The sequence below is a fragment of the Saccostrea echinata genome, unplaced genomic scaffold (assembly GCF_033153115.1).
Source record: "Saccostrea echinata isolate AGI-Se365-2 ecotype Australia unplaced genomic scaffold, CSIRO_AGI_Sech_v1 ptg000004l, whole genome shotgun sequence".
Classification (NCBI taxonomy): Eukaryota; Metazoa; Mollusca; class Bivalvia; order Ostreida; family Ostreidae; genus Saccostrea; species Saccostrea echinata.
This window is the reverse complement of record NW_026889753.1, coordinates 6,911,196-6,932,867: the sequence shown is the minus strand read 5'-3', so window position 1 is coordinate 6,932,867 and position 21,672 is coordinate 6,911,196. Positions and strand designations below refer to the sequence as shown.

General features: G+C 33.1%; 1 protein-coding gene across 1 annotated transcript; it reads right to left on the bottom strand.

Annotated features, from left to right (window-relative positions):
• Positions 1-9,239: 9,239 nt before the first annotated feature.
• Positions 9,240-12,466, bottom strand: LOC133179443 (ankycorbin-like). The gene is made up of 5 exons (XM_061314199.1): positions 12,359-12,466; positions 10,644-10,987; positions 10,308-10,409; positions 9,826-10,032; positions 9,240-9,641 (listed from the first exon to the last, which is right to left on the bottom strand). The coding sequence occupies exons 2-5, from the start codon at positions 10,981-10,983 to the stop codon at positions 9,424-9,426; spliced, it is 867 nt and encodes a 288-aa protein (XP_061170183.1). The 5' UTR covers positions 10,984-10,987; positions 12,359-12,466; the 3' UTR covers positions 9,240-9,423.
• Positions 12,467-21,672: the final 9,206 nt, after the last annotated feature.

Here is a 21,672-nt window from a genome sequence, read left to right as displayed (position 1 = left end):
TGAGGGATCTTTTTCGTGCCAGCACCTACTGTGACACGGGACTTCGGTTTATATGGTCTTATCCGAAGGACAGGTCTCCACGTCTCGCAGTGGGATTCGAACACGCGACGTATAAGGATCAACTCCTTACTCTGCGACTCTAGAGCAGACGCTTTAACCACTGCGCCACGCGGGCGATCAATCACGTTGGTGAAAACCAGCCTGCTTCTTCTCCAGAACCTCTGGGTCAATCTCTCTCAAACTTGCCACAAAGCATCCTTGGGTAAAAGGGATTAAGGTTTGTTCATAGGAAGTGCCAAGCCCTCTATGAAGGGGAGATCAATATAATTAAGAATTCGGAAAAAAAAAATGTGGCATCTTTTGAAGGACCACTGGATCAGAAGACGAAACTTTTGCTTCATTACATACTGTAGATTCAATTATGTTCAAATCCTGACCCCGAGGGGTAGGACGGGGACACAACAGATCAAAGACTAACATGGGAATATTATTAGTCACATCAATACATATATCAATCATGTATCAATAAGAATCGTTAGGTAGTGCAGATTCAAGTTTGTACAAATCATGACATCCCGGGGTAGGGCGGGGCCAAAACATGGGATCAAAGTTTTACATGGGAATATTTAAAGGAAATATCTTTTAGATTTTTTAAGAGCCATATTAAGTCATATATTTATATAAAAGCATCCTCAAGTAATGTAAGATCAAGTTTATTCAAATAATGACCCCTAGATGTAGCTTGGGGCAGAAATGGGGGGGGGGGGGCAAAGTTTTACACGGAGTATTAATATATAGAAGGCTTTACACATCTTTCTCTCAGATTATGCAGGAAAGCCATGATTAATCATATTTATATGGAAACATCGTCAGGTAGTGTACATGTAAATTGAATTTTGTTCAAATCATGACTCCCGGAGGTAGGGTGGGGCCACAATGGGCAATCAAAGTTTTACATAGGAATACGAAGGGAAAATTTTTTAAAATCCTCTTCTAAAGAACAGACAGGCCATGATTAGTCATATTTATATGGAAGCATCCTCAGGTTGTGTATATTGAAGTTTGTTCAAATCGTGATTTCCGGTGTATATATAGGGCGGGGCCATTATACAAATGGTGCCAGTTTTGGAGGGTAACAATTGAAATTGACACCCCAAGGAAAACCATTGTCAACCGACGCGTCAGCGGAGGTTGACAATGGTTTTCCGAGGGGTTTCAATTTCCACTGTTACCCTTCAAAACAGACACCATTTATTTTATTATACCGAATGTCTTATTGATTTAGGATGTCAGCACAAAAATTCGTCGATCGTCTTTACGTTCACGTTTAGAAAGCTTTCAAACTCCCAGCTACTATTTTTCTCAATAAGAAAGCTTCGTAAAGATTTATAGACTTCTTTATTGTTTGTTTGATATTCAGAGAGTCCTTTATCATCTAAATTTTCGCTATTTCTTCTCTCGCAAGCATGTTTCGTCTGTCTTTTGTTGTTTTCAAGTAAGCTACATCGGACGCAAGCTTGTATTGACGTCAGTTAAGTTTATTCGGCTTCTTTAAAACGCACAACTGACTTTTGGAGAAATCTACGGTGAACCGTACGCGCATGATGACAATTTCGTTGTGTTTCCCGTTGTCAAGTGTGTTGCTAACGCTGAGGGTAACATTACGGATTGTTAAATGCGTTTAAGCCAATCAGATTTTAGCATTTAACATGAAAGTAAAATAAAATATGTTAACAGAGTTTCACATAAGAATATATGAGAATAAGAATAGCATAGTTACTCAGGTGAGTGTTGTGGCCCATGGGCCTTTTGTTTTCAATTGTTACATTCTAAATTAAAAAATGGCCTCTATTTGCCATATGGGGGCATAAGTATAATGCCTACGTCTGTCAATTTTTTAGTAGCGATGATACTGTATGTAGAAAATTAATTTTTATCATTTAAGTTATTCATTATTTATCAGTTAAAAAAGCAAACGTACAACACGTTTTAAAAGATATCCAGTTGCATTGCCTACATCAAATTTTGAATTAAACTGTAACTTTAAAAATATTTTTCTTTCAATTTCATTGTGAATTTATCAAGACAGTATTATCGGTATTCAGGAGAAAACATTGACATCAAGAACCGTGAGCTTGTATAATCTGAAATCCATTTTTATATAACAAAAAAAATAAAAAATAATGTTAACATTCATTTGTAAGACTGTAAAATCAATATTCCTTACAAACTTCACATATTACTTAAAAGAAAAATATGTATAAGATTTTTAAATCTTTCATAATTTATATGTGTTCGATATGGTATAACTATATTTTTGTAAAACGCACGTGCACAATAATCCTTCTTCATGATTTTTTTCATTAGGAATTCAAATGTAGTATTTAAATATTTGTATATTGTTTTCTTAATGTAATAAATCTATACAAATTTATATGCAGGCAATCAATGATATTAAAAGAAGAAAGTTTTTAATAATGTATACCTTATACGTCGACGAAATCATTATCAGATGTATGATATCTAATTACCTAGCAGCTACACGTACATTGTAGATGTCTTTGTGTTAGGAACTAACTCTGTCACAAATCTTGTTGTATTCAGGTTTTTGTTGTCATTCTTTAAATTTCTCAGCTATCAGTGGAAACGTTTTGACATATCTAAAGTGAAACATCACAGGATCTTACAATGTGCAGTCTTTGTACGAATCACAGTATTTCTCTCTTCTTCCTCTTTTTTTTGGGGTGGGTGGGGGGGGGGTGTTTTTCTTTTTGTTTGTTTTTGTTAATAAAATGAGTTATGCTTCAACGCCATGCAACTGAAATAGTCCAACATTTCCAAGGACATTTTTTAATTATCATATTATCATCATCATCATCATAAATTCATAATTATAATGGAAACATGAAAATGTTTCACCTTTGTAGTAACATTTGCAATTTATCAGAACTGTTCGGTGCAGTGAAGCTTTTTTCCACTCACAGTGGTATCCCTGGAAACGTTGGACTATTAGCTATTTTTATAAAGAAAGCTCAGTTATATTTTAAATTAAAAAAAATAAAATAATTCAATTGCATTCATTAACTTTATTCCATGTTTGACATTAATGAACTTTTTTGTGCAGTTCTTCTTCGCATCTGTCATGTTTCCCCCATATATGTGACTACTTTTGTATTATAATGATGTTCTTATTTTCTTATGACGTCAGCAGGTTACTTATTAATGTAAATATTTATATTGCATGTCAAAAAATTGCACTTGTGAAAAATTTGCGTTTATAGTGGTATCTTTTCAAACGACCTGTGATACTTTTGGATGACCTATGAATTTATTCCTTTCGGAAAGGTCATTAATTGTTATTTTGTGGTTTTTTCAAACATAAAAAAGTTTATCAATTTATCTAATTTATATAAAAAAAATGTTTGGTGAACTATTTTATATTATCAAGACAACCTGTGCCCTAACTTTTCCCAAAAAATTAATTAATACGTAAATAATGAAGAGTTAATTTTTCATTAGAAGCTACACATAACCACATACATTCATGATTGTATATAATACAATAGAGTATTGAAGAGTGATGTTTATTGGTCACTATAGGGTTAAGCTTCTTACAGCTGAAATATTTTATTTCATGACTTGTATATAAATTGAAAACACAAAAAGAGACAAAACAGATGCGTCAACAATCTCTTTTAATTTTGTTCATTTGAAAAAAAAAAATAAGTCCACTGATTCAGTGACACAAATAAACACGTGTAATTAATGCCTTCTAAGTATAAGGCACCATTGTTATTCCCTTTACATCAGATGCACTAGCTAAACATGCTTTATACTTAATTGAATTTTATGAACAATCAAAAGCCCTCTTACTAAACGAGTGAATTAATTAATATTCAGGTTTTGTATGGTCATTTAAATAAATCACAATTTGTGATTTCAAAGAAAACCTATTGTAATTAATGGGCAGATAGTCAGCGAGTTGGCTGATTAAATCATTGTTCAAGAAATCATTTTTAATACATCCAAACACCTGCATTATGAATTAATTGTTAACTGTGTCCTTGAGCTTAATTGTTACAGGTGACATATGTGAAGCACACCTTACCTGCAAATGTGTGCAGTTTACGCATTAACAAGTAAAGTATAATGAAGTTTACATTATTGTTCAGAGATTTTCAATATGATCTTCTATAGGTCCGTAGCACGCAGGTCGGGTCGGGGAGAGGGGGGCTAGGGTGTCCCCCCACTTTTTTTCTGAATATCGTCTTCAGTATGTAATTTTTCATTTAAATGCTTGTTGCCCCTCCCCCACACTTTTTGCTCCCCCAACTATATATGATTTTTAAGTTTTAACACTTTTTTTTGTCAGGGAGGTTGGAGGTTTCAAACCTTTGCTACTGGACTGTATAAAGTTGCATATTGGAAGTTCCATTACTTTTTTTATCAGTATGTAAAACTAATAAAGTAATAGTTCGAAATAATTAGTGAAATATTCATATAATTATTAATAAGAATTTCATAATTAAAGTACAATTACACATAGATATGTTTAAAATTGTGCAAATGTGTCATGACTTTTTCTGGCATCAAAAATCGTGAGACCATGCCTTCTACTTGTTTCCTAATTTGTAAACTGCTAATGAATACATGCTGCTTAGTATTTTAACTGAATTCATTTGCAATTTCAAACTAAAATTAAATAAGTGTAAGGACATCAGGAAAGATAAAAACAAAATTTGGTTTCATTTACGGTACGCCATAAATCACATGAAAAAACACTTTGTCTAGAATACTGGAAAGGTTTTTTCTTAAAATTTTTTTTATTATCTTTTAGGATATGCATGAAAATAGATACTTAGATAAGAAAAATGTGCGATAGATAAATATATTTAATTTGAAATTTTGCTTGATTTAATTTGTATTAAAATTAGTTATTAATAATCTAGACTGCAAATGAAAGAAAAAATAAATTGTATTTATATTTTTCTTTTACTCTTAGCATCCAAACTGGTAATGTAAGTCAACTAGTAACCCTTTCCTTCCGTATATCGGAAGGGAATATCTTTTTGCTTCTCCCGTGTTTTTTCAAGTACATATAGCATGCCCCAGGAGGAGAGGGGGGCCTGGAAACTTAGCTCAATCAATCTGAGTAAATGTAACTTTTAAATTTCTTTTCAGCTTCGTCTGGACAAAAAAGCATAAACTGTCTGCAATTATATCATTCGTTCAAAATTATGAAAGATCAAAACGAAATCAAATGTGACAAATAAAAGGAAAAGTTGTAACTCAGAAGTATGCACAAGAAGGATTAAAAATGGTTGATATTGCTTCTTACAAAACAGCTTTAAAGTCAACATACATGTAGAAAAGAACAACATTTCATACCAATAAATTAAAGTGGAAATTTTTTATTTGAAAATAGTGTTGACATGGATGAGCGTTTTAATACAGGATCAGATAATGTGTCACATTCATCGGAGAATGTGTAAAACAATTTTTGGAGAGATGTTTTGAAAGCTTTCCAGGAAATTCAAGAGAAAATAGAGATAAGAAATTGGCAGGAATATGCTTGCCAACACCTATGATATAACAATTTCAAAATTGATAATCAAACAATATTTTATAAGTCCTTCTACATAAAGGGAATAAAATATACATAATTCTATTCTTTTTGATGAAAATACATGTAGTAACTTCTTATGTTTAGGCACTCTTCAACAGAATTTCGATATTCGAATTAACTATGTAACTTATACAGGCATACATGTACGACAAGCACGACTTAAAAAAGTATAACTTTTGTGGAAATGGGTTCACTCATACACCAACAATTACATGCAATTTTAAAGTTTTTGTGTTGACAAAAAAGGATCAAAGTTTATGTATACTATGCTTAATAAATTAGTAATACAACCTGTCGGTGTGGGAAAATTAGCAATTTTTTTTTTCAACTTAACACATACACAATGGAAAATTTATTACCTATACCTTTTCTAGCAACCCAAAACAGTAAATTACAATGGCTTCAATATAGAATCGATCATTAGATATACACTACAAATAGTGGTTTGTATAAAATACATGTAGGTAAACTAGACTCTAATCTTTGTACAGTCTGTGAAGCAGAGGAAGCAACAATATTAATATCATCTAATTTGGCAATGTCAAGTTGTTAAGCAATTTCTAGATTTGGTCACTCAAGAGACATTTTACTAAATTTAGATTCTAAAAGTTTACTTGGAAACAGAAGAGATACAGTGTCATCAAAATATTTAAATATTTTGCCTAGTATGTCTATCAAGCAATACATGCACAGTCTCTGAGTTCGTTGTCAAAATCTTAATTTCTCTACCCATAGTTTTCTGAATGACTTCCTTTTTTTTTTTTTTAATTCATTAAAATACACAGCCAAGGATTGTAATAAAACAAGCATTCTGTGAGTATTGCATTAGCTATACTAGTTCCCTACCGGCAAGTGTAATCTGGCTCCCGTAATAAACTGAAAATGCCATAATTCCGCCAAAAATCATTGAAACGGAAGGAAATGCAAACTTAATCTATAACTAATCAAGGTAGAGTCACATAACAAAAAATCAGCTCAATATCTGCAAGCGTTTAGAAAAAAAATTGCGGAAAACACTTAAAAATTGAAAAGATCGTAATTCCGTCAAAAATCAATGAACCGGAGCGAAATGCAAACATGATCTGTAACTCATCAAGATACACTCACATATTAAAAATCAGCTCAATATCTGCAAGCGTTTGGGGAAAAAGTGCGGAAAACCAAGTGGGACAGACAGACAGACGGACAGACTCAGAGGAATTCTATAGTCCCCTCCGGTTTCATCGGTAGGGGACTAATAAATGAGTTTAACATCTGGCAAAACTTACCCTATACATGTACTTCGAACAAAATTGAAAAATTTATTCTAATCAAAATTGAACCCTTTGTTCTAATCATCTATGCTCCCTTTCCATTTCTTTCTGTCATACATTTATATATATATCGAGGTTTTGTTTATATATTTCGCATTTCCTTTATATATATCAAGGTTTTGTTTATTTCGCATTTCATTTATATATTGAGGATTGCTTTTATATATTGCTTTTCCTTTAAATATACAGATGGGCATTAATGGGCTTCCGTACTAAGTCAATTATAAAAGTTAACATATTTGATTGATTTTTCATAAGTGAATAGATATTCATATGAATTTTTACAGAAAATAAATAGAAAAACAAAAAGAAATAACTCTATAGTTTTGATAAAACTTGTGCTTCAATGGAAAACGGAAAATATTATTTAATTTAAAACATCACCCACCCACCCCGGTGAAAAAAATTACTGGTAATACATGCTTGAATAACAAATTTATACCAAAGCTTTTGTTGTTTACGGGCCGGGGGTGGTGGTATGTTTACAGACGAAAAACGCTATGAAAATACTCATTTTTATTTCATACCAAAACTTTTGCTGTTCACGCTGAAGGTGAAGCTGGGGTGGGGGAGGGGGACTTATGTTTGCAGACAAAATCGCAGCGAAAATGTTCATTTGATTTCCAATTTCAAATGAGATTACAACTACAAAATTGTATTTTATCAATCCAATCGTATGCAATGTGTATGTTTTATATTACATACGGAAAGATTTAAGGGTCATTTATCCCTATTCATGATTATTTTAAAATTTGGTGATTTTTTTAAAGCCTGATTTCAATATGGGACAGACATTCCATAAGCTTCACAGTACATTAGTTTATATTATATAGTTACATAAAAAGCATAAGAACAAGTAATACAATAATTATTACAAACTTTAATAAAAATACAGTAAACTAGTTACTGAAATATATTAATAGTGACTGTCGTTTAATAAAAAGAAAACATGGCGCTTGCAACATACAATTAAAGAATACAAAATACCCATGGAGCGTGTTAATGAAATGAGGAAAAGTGAAAATAAATTTATTTCCTGTGCTCTCAAAATATTGACAATGAAGAAGAAAATTTTCCGAGGGTTAAACCTTGCCACAATTAGACCTAGGACTATTTGCAAAATTTCTGGAAAATGAATAGTTCAGTGCGCTACAGCTTAGGGTTTTCGATTTTCATAATCAACAGTTATATAACGTTTTAAATTTGATAGTGATGGATTTTGTTTGATAACATCAGAGAATTTGTTCCAAAGTTTGATAGTTGATGAGAAGGAGGAGTAAAGGTAAAGATCTGATAGTACACTTTTTCACAAAATAAATAACGACTATAAGCTAAGACCAAAACTTTCCAAATCTCTTATAAGTATCCATGGTCAGGGTATGGCAAGTCAATTAAAAAAAAACTTATATCTATTTCACTAGAATGCATTGAGAATGCATTGTGAAAAATCCTATATAAAAAAAAATCATATATTTTTTTAACTGACAAATTACATGGTTGTAAGGTTTTAATCTTAGTCGTAAGTTTTGTTTTGTTTTGTTTTGTTTTGTTTTTTTTTTTTTGGTTTGGTTTTGTTTTTTTTTTTTGAAAGGCCTACAGTTCTACATTTGACTTGATAAATGTAACACTTTTGTCCAGTGGAATGATTGTGTATGTCTTGGTTTCGAGGTGGGAGACGATTTCTCAGATATTGAGGGGTCTGACCATAAACCATCGTGCGAATTTGTATCATTTCTTTCCTTTAACCCCCCTCCCCCCACCATGTCTCTTAATAGAGACTGTAGACTTGCAAGTTTCGTAGAACAGATTACTAAACGAGTCCGAATAGCTTCGATATAATTTGGTTAACTTCATTAACAAAATTGCCGGATACATTATGTAACGTATTCGAGAAGTGGTCTAACGTACAAGAAAGATGCAAATTTTCAAGCGATTTTAAATCATACAAAAGGTAACTTGAGACGCACATGGAATTACACTATTTTATGCTTAGATTATCATGTATATAATTGTCAGGAAAGAGACCACATACACCAACCATTAAGCACAGATAATGTCTCCACTATGGAGATCTAAAATTAACGGACAATTTAAGCGTATTAAATATAAGATGAATTTGTCATATAAATCTAATTGCTGGCAATGTTTTTTCCTTGGCCATAATCCATAGATATGAAAGCCACTCTGGAACATGAATTTGTCAGTAAAAGGTTTTTTGATATACCTTACATCATCTTGCTAGTCATTTTATTTTACATATATGCAAGTTCTTTTTTATATTGAATAAATAGAATATTAAATTTCAAGGCTTTTCAAGTTTTTATTATATGAAATCATTAAATTTACACAAGCATAAATCGTTAGAATAGCACTCTATGAAGTAAACAAGTCCATGCAAATCGAAATCAAAACATGCACGGACTTGTTTTTTCTTTCTTTCCTTCTTTTCATGTTTTTGGAGGTGAAATGATGTGAAAAATGATACTACAATGTCGCACTACGGGTATCCTTATTCTGTTCTCTATGTGAACGTCCTTGGAATGTAATTTTTAAAGAAGAAATCAAGTCATGTTTCTTTTGCTTTTCTTTGGGTTCAACTTTAGATAAAAGCAAAGAGTGGAATTTAGGATCCTGTAGTAGAAGACAGTTCTCATCACTTTTACTTTCCAATAACCATGAGGCATTTTTCATGATATCACAGCCTAGAAAGAAAATAATAACATGTAAACAAAACAAGGAAATAAAGTATTTGTCTGAATAATTCATATTTCATTTACTTCGATTCATTTAATTACCAATAACACAAGTGAAATCGCAACAGGCATGGGCATTAAACGATGTTTTGACCTTCATATAGATATAAATTTAGGCAGATGAGGTTCTTACCAGCTTTAGTTAGCTTTTTGGCCACATCTAATGTATGAAGGTATGACGAATGAACAGCGTAAAATAGAACTGAATGGCCTTCGCGGTCGGTAATATTGACGTCACTGCCTGCTTTGATGAGGTAGAGGCATGATTTCTCTGCCCCCTCCTGTAATCCAATCATCAGCGAGGACTTCCCGAGGTGATCCAAAACGTGAAGGTCTGACCCTGTAAATCAGAGGACAAAATGGTTACGCATGTCAAATAGGACAGGTTTATGCTTCCTCACTCATAAAACGTATCTTACTATCAATGTCCCTAAATCAAAAAAAAAAAATCTTTAACAAAAAAGCTGGAAAAAGGAAATAAATCATAAATTTATTGTTCCCCAGAAATTAATATAATTCTATTTGTGTTATTTAGATTCATGAATATGCTGCATGTTGGTGTCTTAGCAGGAAATATTGGGCTGTAGACATGCATAATAGTTTATGACTAAACACCTGCTTTTACGAGCAGCTTGACGACCTCCAGATTTTCATTAAACACTGCACGCATGAGTGGAGTCTGGCCAAAAACGTTCCTTGCGTCTAAGTCACACTGTCCTGCAAAATACATTTCAGATTTACATAACCAACTGAAGTTAGATTGTAAAAATCTAGTTATTTCTTCTGTTTTGTTGTCTTTTTTATGGATTCTAAGCTGAACTATTGAATACAAGTTACATGTAATATATTTATTCCATTTTCCAAATCTTGAGAAATATGTCAACTTTGACATGTTCGACACAAAACAGAGAAATTATGTAATCTTTCTTTTAGTAAGGAATATTATCGTACCATTCTTGATCAGAATTTGGACAACTTCCAGATGCCCACAATCTGCAGCCTCGTGCAGTGGTGTATTGCCCTCGCTGTCAGCTAGATTGGCATCACATCCTGCCGCCAAAAGCTGGACGGCGACTTCCGGCTGGTCACATCTGGCAGCAAGGAAGAGCAAGCTCCTTCCCTTGGAATCGAGTTTGTTGATATCTGCCAAAACAGTGTCTGATGAAGACACTTGTCGTGTTAATGGTGGCGACCCTTTTCTTTTGCGTTTTGAAGATATTATACTCCAGGTTGAGCTTGAATGTCTCAGTGTGAAGCTGTTTCTTGGGGAGGAACTTTTAGATCGCTTCATATCTCTGAAAAAGAAAGAAAAAAATGGGCATATAAGTAAAACGGGTCTGTGTTTTTTTTTCAGATTAATTGTAGTTACAGTATTTATATTCTGTATTTGTTCTTAATATTAACATAAGAAATAATGTAGTGACCTTTTCTGCGATTATATGGTTTACAACTTGAAAGAAATCATCTTGACGAAGCGTGTAACTTAAAGATTAATTAATGCTCGTTTATCATTGAGGAAGATTCAGCGAATATGTGTCATTTCCTAAATCATAAATTCACCGAATTATATCGGCAGGGGATTTGGTTAATGTACTAGTATCTTAATTTGTATACTAGGTTATTTTACGAAATGGTCAACTATTTAAAAAAAAAAACAGAATTCAAATTTTGAATTTACTAGGTGACAGTATATGTTTACCTTTACCTTTTAACTGCAACGTTTACAGCGTGACATGTGTTCCAGTTTAAAAGAAATTAATCGTAGTAATTATAATGTCTAAATCGTTGTAATTATTATGTCTAAATCTTCGTAATTATTATGTCTAAAGACCTCAGTGTGTTTAACATCCTAAAGATCTAGAATCATTATGGAGTAAAAACTCACATTTGTATATGATGTAAAAAAAGGAAAGACAAGGGGATTTTTAGGAAATTAATTTTAAATTTATAATCACATTAAATCACTCAAACATTTATCGTCACTTTGTACTGTCTATCAATCGTTAATCAGTTCTAGTTCTCTCAAGTGCTACTTCATAAAACATGAGCATATTTTGAATTCATTAAGTGTAATTGATATTCAGTATAAATCTGAATGCATATCTAAATGCTTTATGTCATTAAGAACTGAACTTCTGAAGTCAAAGAGAGGCAAGGAGTGCTTTAATGAGACTAGTTTAAGTCTTTCGTCAAAATTTAAAATAGAAATAGTTATTGTCTTTTTCTTTCAAAAAATTACTTTATTAAAAGAAGCACATTAAACTCTTTTCTATTAATCTGAATAATTACATGTACATGTGAAGGAAAATTGCTATAAAGTATACTATATTTAATCAATTTTCCCTGTAAAAATCTATTCATCCTTGCTTCAAATGGTATATGTCTAGTATATGTCCCTGAATTTTTGGAATTAAGATTACGGTTGGTTTATCCATTAATCATAAACGTCCTGTTTAATTCGATTACATATGAAAATAAAAAAAAATATTGCTGAAATGAGTTATTTCAATAAACAAAGAAAAAATTGCTTTTCTCTTTCAAGTGTTAACTAGATAATGCAGAATGATACATGTGGTTAATGCAGAATTGTCCAGTTTAACAAATGCAAAATATGAATTCGTTTAATTAGATTCTTTGAAATGTAATTGATCACATAATCTTCTCACCTTTCAGTAGTAGAAAAATTAGTGAATAAATAAACAATCCTGAAACCAACACAAAACTAGTTCACAGTGAACAAACGCTTCTTAACTACTCGTAGAAATGATTAAGCTTGTCCAGGTAACCAAACACTGATGACAACCTTGTCGAGGAAAAGTCTTATATATGCTCATGTCACGTTGTCGAATGATGAAGACTGGCAACTTTCCCCGTGTATAAATAGAAGTTTACCTACCTGTTGAAAAACCCGTAGATGTTTATTTTATATTCAAATTTCTAAGATCTTATTTTGTTTTTTCCAGTCAATTTCGAGGTGTGAATTCTTATCTGTGGGGATCTTTAATTATTGCCTAATGATGAATTAGAAATTTAAGGATTACACAAGGTTAAGCTGGGAAAAAACAGATCAGCAATACAATACCAACAACCCCCTTTTTTCCCTATCGATTAGCCATCTACAATGTAGATAGTCGCTCGCGTGGCGCAGTGGTTAGAGCGTCAACTCTGGAGTCGCGATGTAAGGAGTTGATCCTTACCTCGCGGGTTCAATGGCCTAAGTGCCGAGTATAGGACAAAATTTGCAGCTCTCCACCGGCAAGTGGTGGCGTTTCCGTACGAGTGAAAAATTCACGTTTCCGTACGAGTGAAAAATTCACGAGAGGGACGTTAAACAACATACAAACAAAAACAATGTAGATATGTGTCTTTCCAAAAATAGTGTCGTAACCGAATGACAAATCCATTCAATCTGTTATGAAATTGTTACAATATGCTTAGCATTCTTAAGATTTTATATATGCTTTAAAGTATTTGAACGATGGCTGTTTTGGTCTGTTTTGTACATGCCGTTCGCGAATCTAATGATCCTGCCTAATGAATCCACTAAGTGACCGTTCATTGGTATGTACAGTGCGTCATAGCGCTATACAGTCAGTTTCTGCACCCCAAGTGCTCTCTGTACATCTTACGCGAGGAAATTCTGCACTTATTTTGAATTTGGTGCGATTGCTATCCAATCATAAATTTTTACTACATATAACCAGATTTAGATCTTGGCTTACGAGAAATCAGGCCAAACAATCTTTATACTATTGGTCATTGGAACTAACCTAATGAAGTTTTTTTTTTTTTTTTTTTTTTTTTTTTATAAACTTTTATCAAGTTAATATAAGTTAAGTTACCTTATACTCAGAGGGAACCATGCATGAATAAAATTGTCATCAACTTTTTTTTCAATAAAGAAGGCCTTTATTTTATCGAGAATAAAAATATGGGTAAACTATATTGAAACGTTCTTGTAACTTAAATAATTAATCAAAATGTTTTCAAGTACAGTCTACAATAGGGTAGTCTTGTCATAATCCAACTGAGAACTGGTTCGTCGGCATTGTTATATGTTGTATTAAAACATTATTTAAATAATTAATTAGCTGTTTAACCGACAACAGTTTTTTTCTGAACTACCTGCGTAAAGATCGTGTTTTTTGCTGCATCTTTTACGTAACTACGGATTATTTGCATCGACAAACAAATGTTGCAAAACAAGAAGGTCAACAACGCATAAGAAAAACCAAGATTAAGTTTAAGAAATCTGAAAATGTATTACCGTTTCGACTGAGATTTTCTGAAAATCTGTGATAGCATTTTGTGTTGATTGTATCTATTTCTATGAATGAACCTAACCCACTTGATCATTTTGCACTGTGCAGTGCTACAACTGACTGAATTCTAGGAAGGAAAAAAAGTGTTTTTACTTCTCCATCATTGTTAATTAGGAAATAAAACATTGATTAAACCCGGAATCGTTAGTGGTTACTCATCCAATTATAATAAACAATGTCATTCGGCTTTCTCTTTACATGTTAAATACAGAATATTCTTTTTTTTCCCAAAGAGCGCACCTGCATTTGCAATTAAAAATGCTAATGATAAAAAATGTTAAGAGTTGGCACGATGTATCACAACAGTTTTTTAACAAGCAAATTGCATTTTTTCCCCTTATCCAACGGTTAACAATGTAACGCTACTAATGAATACTGACATGTTGTCCTTCTTCTTATCCAACGGTTAACAATGTAGCGCTACTAATGAATACTGACACGTCCTTCTGTCCGTCATTCAGCTCGTACGAAATGACACATCTTCATGGCTCATTACGTACTTCTCACCTGCATTAAAAGTAGACGACTAGAAATTTTATTTCGTCTGTACAATTAATATTACAACCTGCCGATTCATCCATGAATGTTCCTTTGATTGCGTAATGGGCAAAGACGGATTCAATTTCATCCCATCGTTCAGAACAATACTAAGATATTTTATTTGAAAAATTATTTATTCAGCAGTTACTTCAATGCATGTGTTTTCTTGACTCTAATTACATTTATGCTTGCTAAATCACGGCCAGGAACACGTTACATGTAAGTTCCTAGACAGTACCGTTGTCAGAAACCTTTAAAGTTAAGCACTGAAACTGGTTCGTTGTCATGAACATACAGGTGAGGTTATGATAAAATCTGTCCGGTGTCATAACTTGAGAAGACAGACTGTGAGAAGTTTTTCATTTTTCAAGTTAAATTATCTATAACAATGTATGAAATTGCAATGGGAAACAGGGCTGACACCCTTTTTGGTGTTGTATGAATTTCAGCCGTTAAAAAGAAGTAATAAAATAAGAGTTTGCGTTGGCGACATTAACCCTGTTGAAATCACTTGTGGATTTGATTCATTTTCCTACTGAAATGTTATATTTTTTCGTAAATAGAATATATAATATACACACCAATTTGTGCAGACAGTATCAAGACATATTGTAAGCCTTTACAGAAAAATGAGAACAAATTAAAACTGAAAATTTTGATTTATTTCATTTTTTGTCCGTTGTCATGACAGGATACTAAAATTAAGTCCGTTGTCATCGGTCCGTTGTCGCTACTGTACTTTATACATTACGAAGGACGATCTTATGTTGTTTTAGGTATTGTTAAGCATGCCATCAAAAAGAGGAGTGTGACGGTACATATTGTCGTTTTGTTCATATTGTCGTCGGCGACAAAATGTACCTACCCTGACTGCACATATCGTCGTCCATCGGTACATATTGTCACCTGCGACAATTTGTACCGAGACGAGCCTTTTCTTCCTCCTACGTAATGAAAGACAAAATGTACAGTCAAGCATGGGCACGTTTTGTCGTCGGCGACAATATGTACTGTGAACATTTGCACATTTTGTCGCCGATATTTACTAAGGCTGGCTGAAATTAATTCTACGTTTAACGTCACCTATAAACTTCAAAACCTACAAGGGCGGGAGGAAAAAATTAAACAAACAGAATTTTCAAACAAATGAGTCGTTACTCATCTACATGAATTAAAATACTGTAAGTATTTGTAATCATGTACAGACTCTTGGTTAATTAATCATTTTCAGTAAACCTGTATCTTTAAATGATAGACTGATTAGACTCAGCTCAAATATACCTCATAGAGGGCCCAAGTATTGTCTATCTCTATGCAATGTAATTTTTAAGTGCTAAAAGTAAGAGCAAACCGGAACAGAAACATTATAAAATGTGGATTTATTTGTTTTTTCAAAGTGTCAATTTCTCTGAAACCTACGCGCGCAGGTGACGTTAAACATAGAAATAACTTTGGACAGCCTAAGGTCGTGAAGAGAGAGAGAGATTGACACACATACACAGAGAAAGAGAGACAGACAGACAAGGATAGACAAAGTGTTTGGCTGATAAATAAGTAAACAAGTTGTATTTATTTAGCATTTCTCGCAATACTGTAGGGAGAAATGGTGTTGCTCAGAAAATTGTGTGTATTGGTTAACTTGACTATGATATGTTAAAATACCGTAGTTCTTGAGATATCTGAAAAATCAGTCTATTCTTTTTTCTCATTATATATACATGGATATTAGATTGAAAGTTATTTGTTCAGTAGTAATGTTATCTGGAATTCATTTTTTTTGCTTAATTCTCATACGAGTGCCGATATAATTCATTTGGTGTAAGGGTTGACATTTTTAGCTCACCTGAGCTGATAGCTCTAGTGAGCTTTTCTGATCACATTTTTGTGTCGTCCCTCTGTCTATCGGTAACCTTTTTACATTTTAAGCTTCTTCTCAGGAACTACTGGCCAATTTCAATTTCAACCAAACTTGCCAGAAAGCAAACGAGGATAAAGGGAGTCAAGTTTGTTCAAATTAATGGTCATGCCCTCTTTCAAGGAAGTATAGTTAAGAATAGTTAAGTGTAAATTTAGTGACATCTTTAAATAATCTTCTCAAGTATCATTGTGTCAGAAAAGTTGAAACTTATGTGAAAGCTTTATTATAAAGTGTAGATTCATTTTTATTCAGATCATATCTGGGAAAGGGTGGGGCTACAATAGGTGATCAAAGTTTAAATAGAATATTTAAGAATAACTCTTTCAAAATTTTCTTCTCAAGAACTTCTGGATCAGAAGAAATTATACTTATGTGAAAGTACATAGTGTACTTTTAATTTTGTAGATTCTGGCACGAAAAAGATCCCACACTTCTTAATGGCCCTGAGTTCCGAGAATAGGTCTAAATTTTTGGCCCTCCACCGGCAAGTGGTGATGTCTCCTTATGAGTGAAAAATTTTCTAGAGGGATATTAAAACAACAAACAAACAAAAACAAATTCAATTTTGTTCAAATCATGACCCCCATGGGTAGGGTGGGACCATAATTGGTGATAAAAGTTTTACGTTGGAATATACGGTATACAGAAATTCTTTAAAATCTGCTCAATAACCAAAGGCGGATCTAGCACCGGCGCATACTAGCTAGGATGCAGGTTCCTAAGAGAAAATGAATTGAAAATAAAAACATCGCAGAATAGTTAGCACGTTCGTGTGAGCTGCTTTAAGACGACTCCTAGATTCAATATTATCTGTAATATGATTTGTAATCTTTTAAATTAAGCATATATTTGATCATTTCTGTTGCATTTTATTGATTTACTTGCATGTTAAGAAAAATGACACCGGATCAGATAAACTTAACATGTACTGACAACGGACTTTTTGCTTATAAATTGCGATTTCTTAAAACATGTTAGCTACAAAAGGCTGTCAGTTGCCTAATACATTTCAAATGAAGTTTCTCTTCATATTTTAAAGTAAAAGTACCATTTCGATGAATTAAATGTAAGAAATATATAATTTTTCAGCTCACGATCATGCTCTCACACATGGGCATGTGATCGCCAACCAAAACTCCTCAAAATGTATTAAGGATATCAAATACATAAATCTTTGTATGGAATACTGAATGTTGTATCTGTTTCCCAAAATTCAAGTTTATTCTTAGAATTTGTCAAAAACGTTAAATTTTAGGCATTATGTATAAATTCTTGTATCTTTTGCATGACACCGGACGGATTTTATCATAACCTCACCTGTATGTTCATGACAACGAACCACTTTCAGTGCTTAACTTTAAAGGTTTCTGACAACGGTACTGTCTAGGAACTTAACGTGTTCTGGCCGTGTAAATGAGCTAATACTTTTGTTCTCATGGACTTTATCGAGGAGCAATATAACTTGAGTCTTTTTTAAATTTCAATGATTTCATCGATTTCCTTCTATAATCAATAAAGTTTTATTCTCTGCATGTATAGGACTTTAAACAGAAGGCTCTAGGGCCTTAACAGTCACCTGAGAATAATACAATTCTGTAGTACAAAATGACCAAAATCAGAAGATGAAGCTATGCTGCCTAAAAGCACACGAATAGGATGATCAGGAATCAACAAAATAAATAATCTAGTACTCAGTAACAAATCTTAAAGTACATCTATTTACTCCCCCCCCCCCCCTCCGTCCCTGTCACAATGCAGACTAAGCAAAACAATGGCGTTTGAGCACTGTTAGTAAGCCAATCTCATTCCCTCTCACATTGGCCTCTCTTGGTCTTTAAAGAGCATTTATTGTACAAAGATACGGTATATTTGTCTCACTTTTTTCTGTATTATTTACAAGTCTACTTGACCAATAAAAATAATGAAAGTACTTTTTGAATTATATATTATAAATTTCTTGAGAATTTTTTTTATTCAATTAATATTTCACTTACATTATTTACAGTGATTAATTATCATAGGTGCAAGGCAAAGGGTAATAAATTTAGTAGAATACAAATAAATAGAGCCCTGTCAAGCACCAGAACACTTGTAGTCCAGAATTCTATGTTAAAAATACCCTTGCTTATAAAAACTTGCCTCCTAGATGGCCCGGAGCAGAGAAAATGATATCCAAATAAATAATGCATCTTCACTATTGATTCAACACAACCCACTCTAACACCCAAACCCATGACCGATGGGCAATATTATTCACAATTTTGGAAGAAGCACTCTTGCTCATCATAACTAGTATGCAATTAGTTTTTTCTGCTAAATACCGAGCAGAGAAGATTTTCAAAGAAATAATACATTTTCACTAGATAATCAAAAGCGCCCCACCCAACACCAGAACCTCTGACCAAGGAGCCGAGAAGTTCACAATATTGGAAGAGGCCCCCTTTGCTCATCATTACTATGCACTTTGTTTAATATCCAGAGCAGTGAAGATTTCCAAAGTCATAATGCATTTTCACTATATAATAAATAGTCCTGTCCTTACACCTAAGCCCCTGACCTTCAAGTAGGAGCTATGAATTTATTTTGGAAGAAGCATTGCCTATTATAACCATGCAACTAGTTTGTCTGCTAAATACCCAGTGTTAGAGAAGGTGATATTTAAATGATTTATGCATTTTCACTCATCTCGTCTATGGAACGATGTCCTAACACCAAAACCCCTGACCAGGAGCTATGAAATTCACAATTTTGGAAGGATCACTTTTGCTCATCATAACCATTCATTTAGTTTACATGCTAAAACTCCAGGAGCAGAGAAGAAGGTTTTCAAAGAATTAATGTATTAATATATAATCAATAGAGCCCCGCCCTAACACCAGAATTCCTAACACAAGGAGATGCAATTCACGATTTTGGAAGAGGCACCCTTGCTAATCATGACTACAATGTATGCAGTTATTATATCTGCAAAATACCCAGGGACGGTGAAGATTTTCAAATTTTCAAAGAATTAATGCATCTTTCCTATATAATCATTAGAACCCCTAACCCAGGTGCTATAAAATTCGCAATTTCAGAAGAGGCACCCTTGTTTAATTTTCCTCTAAATACCCAATATGAGAGAAGACTTCTAAAGATGTAATACATTTTCACTATATAATTAATAGAGCCCCCTACAACAGAGATCCTTTCTCTAGCCTCACAATTTTCAACATTTTGGAAGAGACACCCTTGCTCATAACTATGCACATTGTTTATCTGCAAAATGCCCATGCGTAGAGAATAAGATTTTCAAAGAATTATTGCATCTTCCCTATAAAACCAATAGAGCCCCGCCATAACATCGGAACCCCTGACCCAGGGGCCATGAAATTCACAATTTTGGAATAAGTACCCTTGCTCATCATAGCCATGCATCTAGTTTACCTGCTAGATATACAGAGGGAGAGAAGATTAAAAGAAAAATGCATTTTCACTATATGGTCATTAGAGCCCCATCCTAACTTCAGATCCTCCAACCCATGGGCCAAGAAATTCACAATTTTGAAAGAGACACATTTGCTTATCATAACTATTCACTCAATTTGTTTGCTCAATATCCAGGAGCAGAGAACAGGATTTTCAAAGAAATAACACATAATATATTATAAAGAGACCCCTCTTCCAAGAACACCTGAACCGACGCCACAACTTTAGAAAAAGCAACCTTGCTCATCATAACCATCACTAGTTCATTTGCTAAATATATAGGGGTAGAGAATAAACTGTTTGAAGAATTAATTCATTTTTACTATATAGTAATTAGAGCCCCACCTTAATCCCTGATCTTGGGGCCATGGGTTTCATAATTTTGGTAGACGGACTCGGTGCTTGATACAATCATTTAAGGACGACGGACCTAATTTAAAATTTCGCGCCACTGCGCAGAAAACCGCGCATATGCCTTGAATCTAATTGACTTAATTATATAATATTGCAAAAGATAAAAAATATACACTTTTAATTCTTTTAAAGATATTCAAACTCAAAAATATTGTAAATATTTCGATTTATATTCATTTTTTGATTTTATAAATGATTTATTTGGCCAAGGTATTTTCATTGAAAATATCCCCAAAAATGTGCCCTACACCTGAGATTGACATGCCCCTCTAAAAAATCTAAGTCGAAGACCCATTTATTTTTTGGCATAATTTGCTGGTAAATTGTCTTGTTAACATTGTCCTTTAATATGAATAAAAATTCTATTGCAGAATTTTTCTGAGTGATCACTCTCATACCCTACACTGGCAATTCCCCATTACTTCCTATAGTAATTATCGATTTCCATCGCCAACTTTTGAAACGCTCCCCATTAAAAATCTACATTGATGACCATATTATTTTTTTATTGATTTTAACTCAACAAAAGTCACTTTACCACATGCCAAGTTAAATAAATAGTTTGTTTCCTATTCCAACCTGAGAAAAAAAAGGTAGGTAGGTAGGGAAACATTTTATTTTATTTTAATATTTTATTGGCAAGTATGCTACCATTTTCCATTTTTGATTAATGTGTATAGAATATGCATTTTCTGAAACAGGGAAGTGATCAAAATTAGGATTTCTAATAGTAAAACTGGAAAAGTTTACTCCTGGAAAGATATTTACCCATAAATTTTTTAGGGTCGGCTCATATATTTTAGGGTCGGTCGGGGAACCGGAAACACACAGTTTATTTATCTAGGCCTCATATTAAAATTTGAATAAAAAATCTATTCGTAAATGAATTAGGTCCGTCGTCGTTAAACAGTTTAACTGCTTATTGTCCAGGAATAAAGTTAAACATTTTTAAAAATAGCACTATTTTTGATGATTTTAGCCTCACCCATCAATCCCTTATGGGTAAGGCTATGGAATTCCCAATATTAGTTTCCCGTTTACCCATAGATGCTATATACCAAATTGGTAGAAATTGGTATAGCAGTTCTAGAGAGGAAACTAAAAATGTTGAAAAGTTTACGACCGACGGACGAAAACAGATAGCAATAGGTCACCTGGGTGACTCGGGTGTCCTAAAAACACGGTACATGTGTTAGAATGTTTAGACGTTATTTTTTCATTGCTTCATTTGATAATTTCTTATTGATAACATTCATAAAAGTTATGAAATCAATAAAAGTTTTTAAAAATTGCTTAATACTAAGTCCAAATAGTTTTT

Bases quoted from the DNA above. Each gene is read 5' to 3' on its own strand.
- LOC133179443 (XM_061314199.1), bottom strand. From the start codon at position 10,983: ATGAAGCGATCTAAAAGTTCCTCCCCAAGAAACAGCTTCACACTGAGA. The intron at 10,410-10,643 runs GTACGATAATAT...TGTATTTTGCAG, and splicing joins CCAAATTCTGATCAAGAATG to GACAGTGTGACTTAGACGCA. The intron at 10,033-10,307 runs GTGTTTAGTCAT...TCTGATTTACAG, and splicing joins CAAGCTGCTCGTAAAAGCAG to GGTCAGACCTTCACGTTTTG.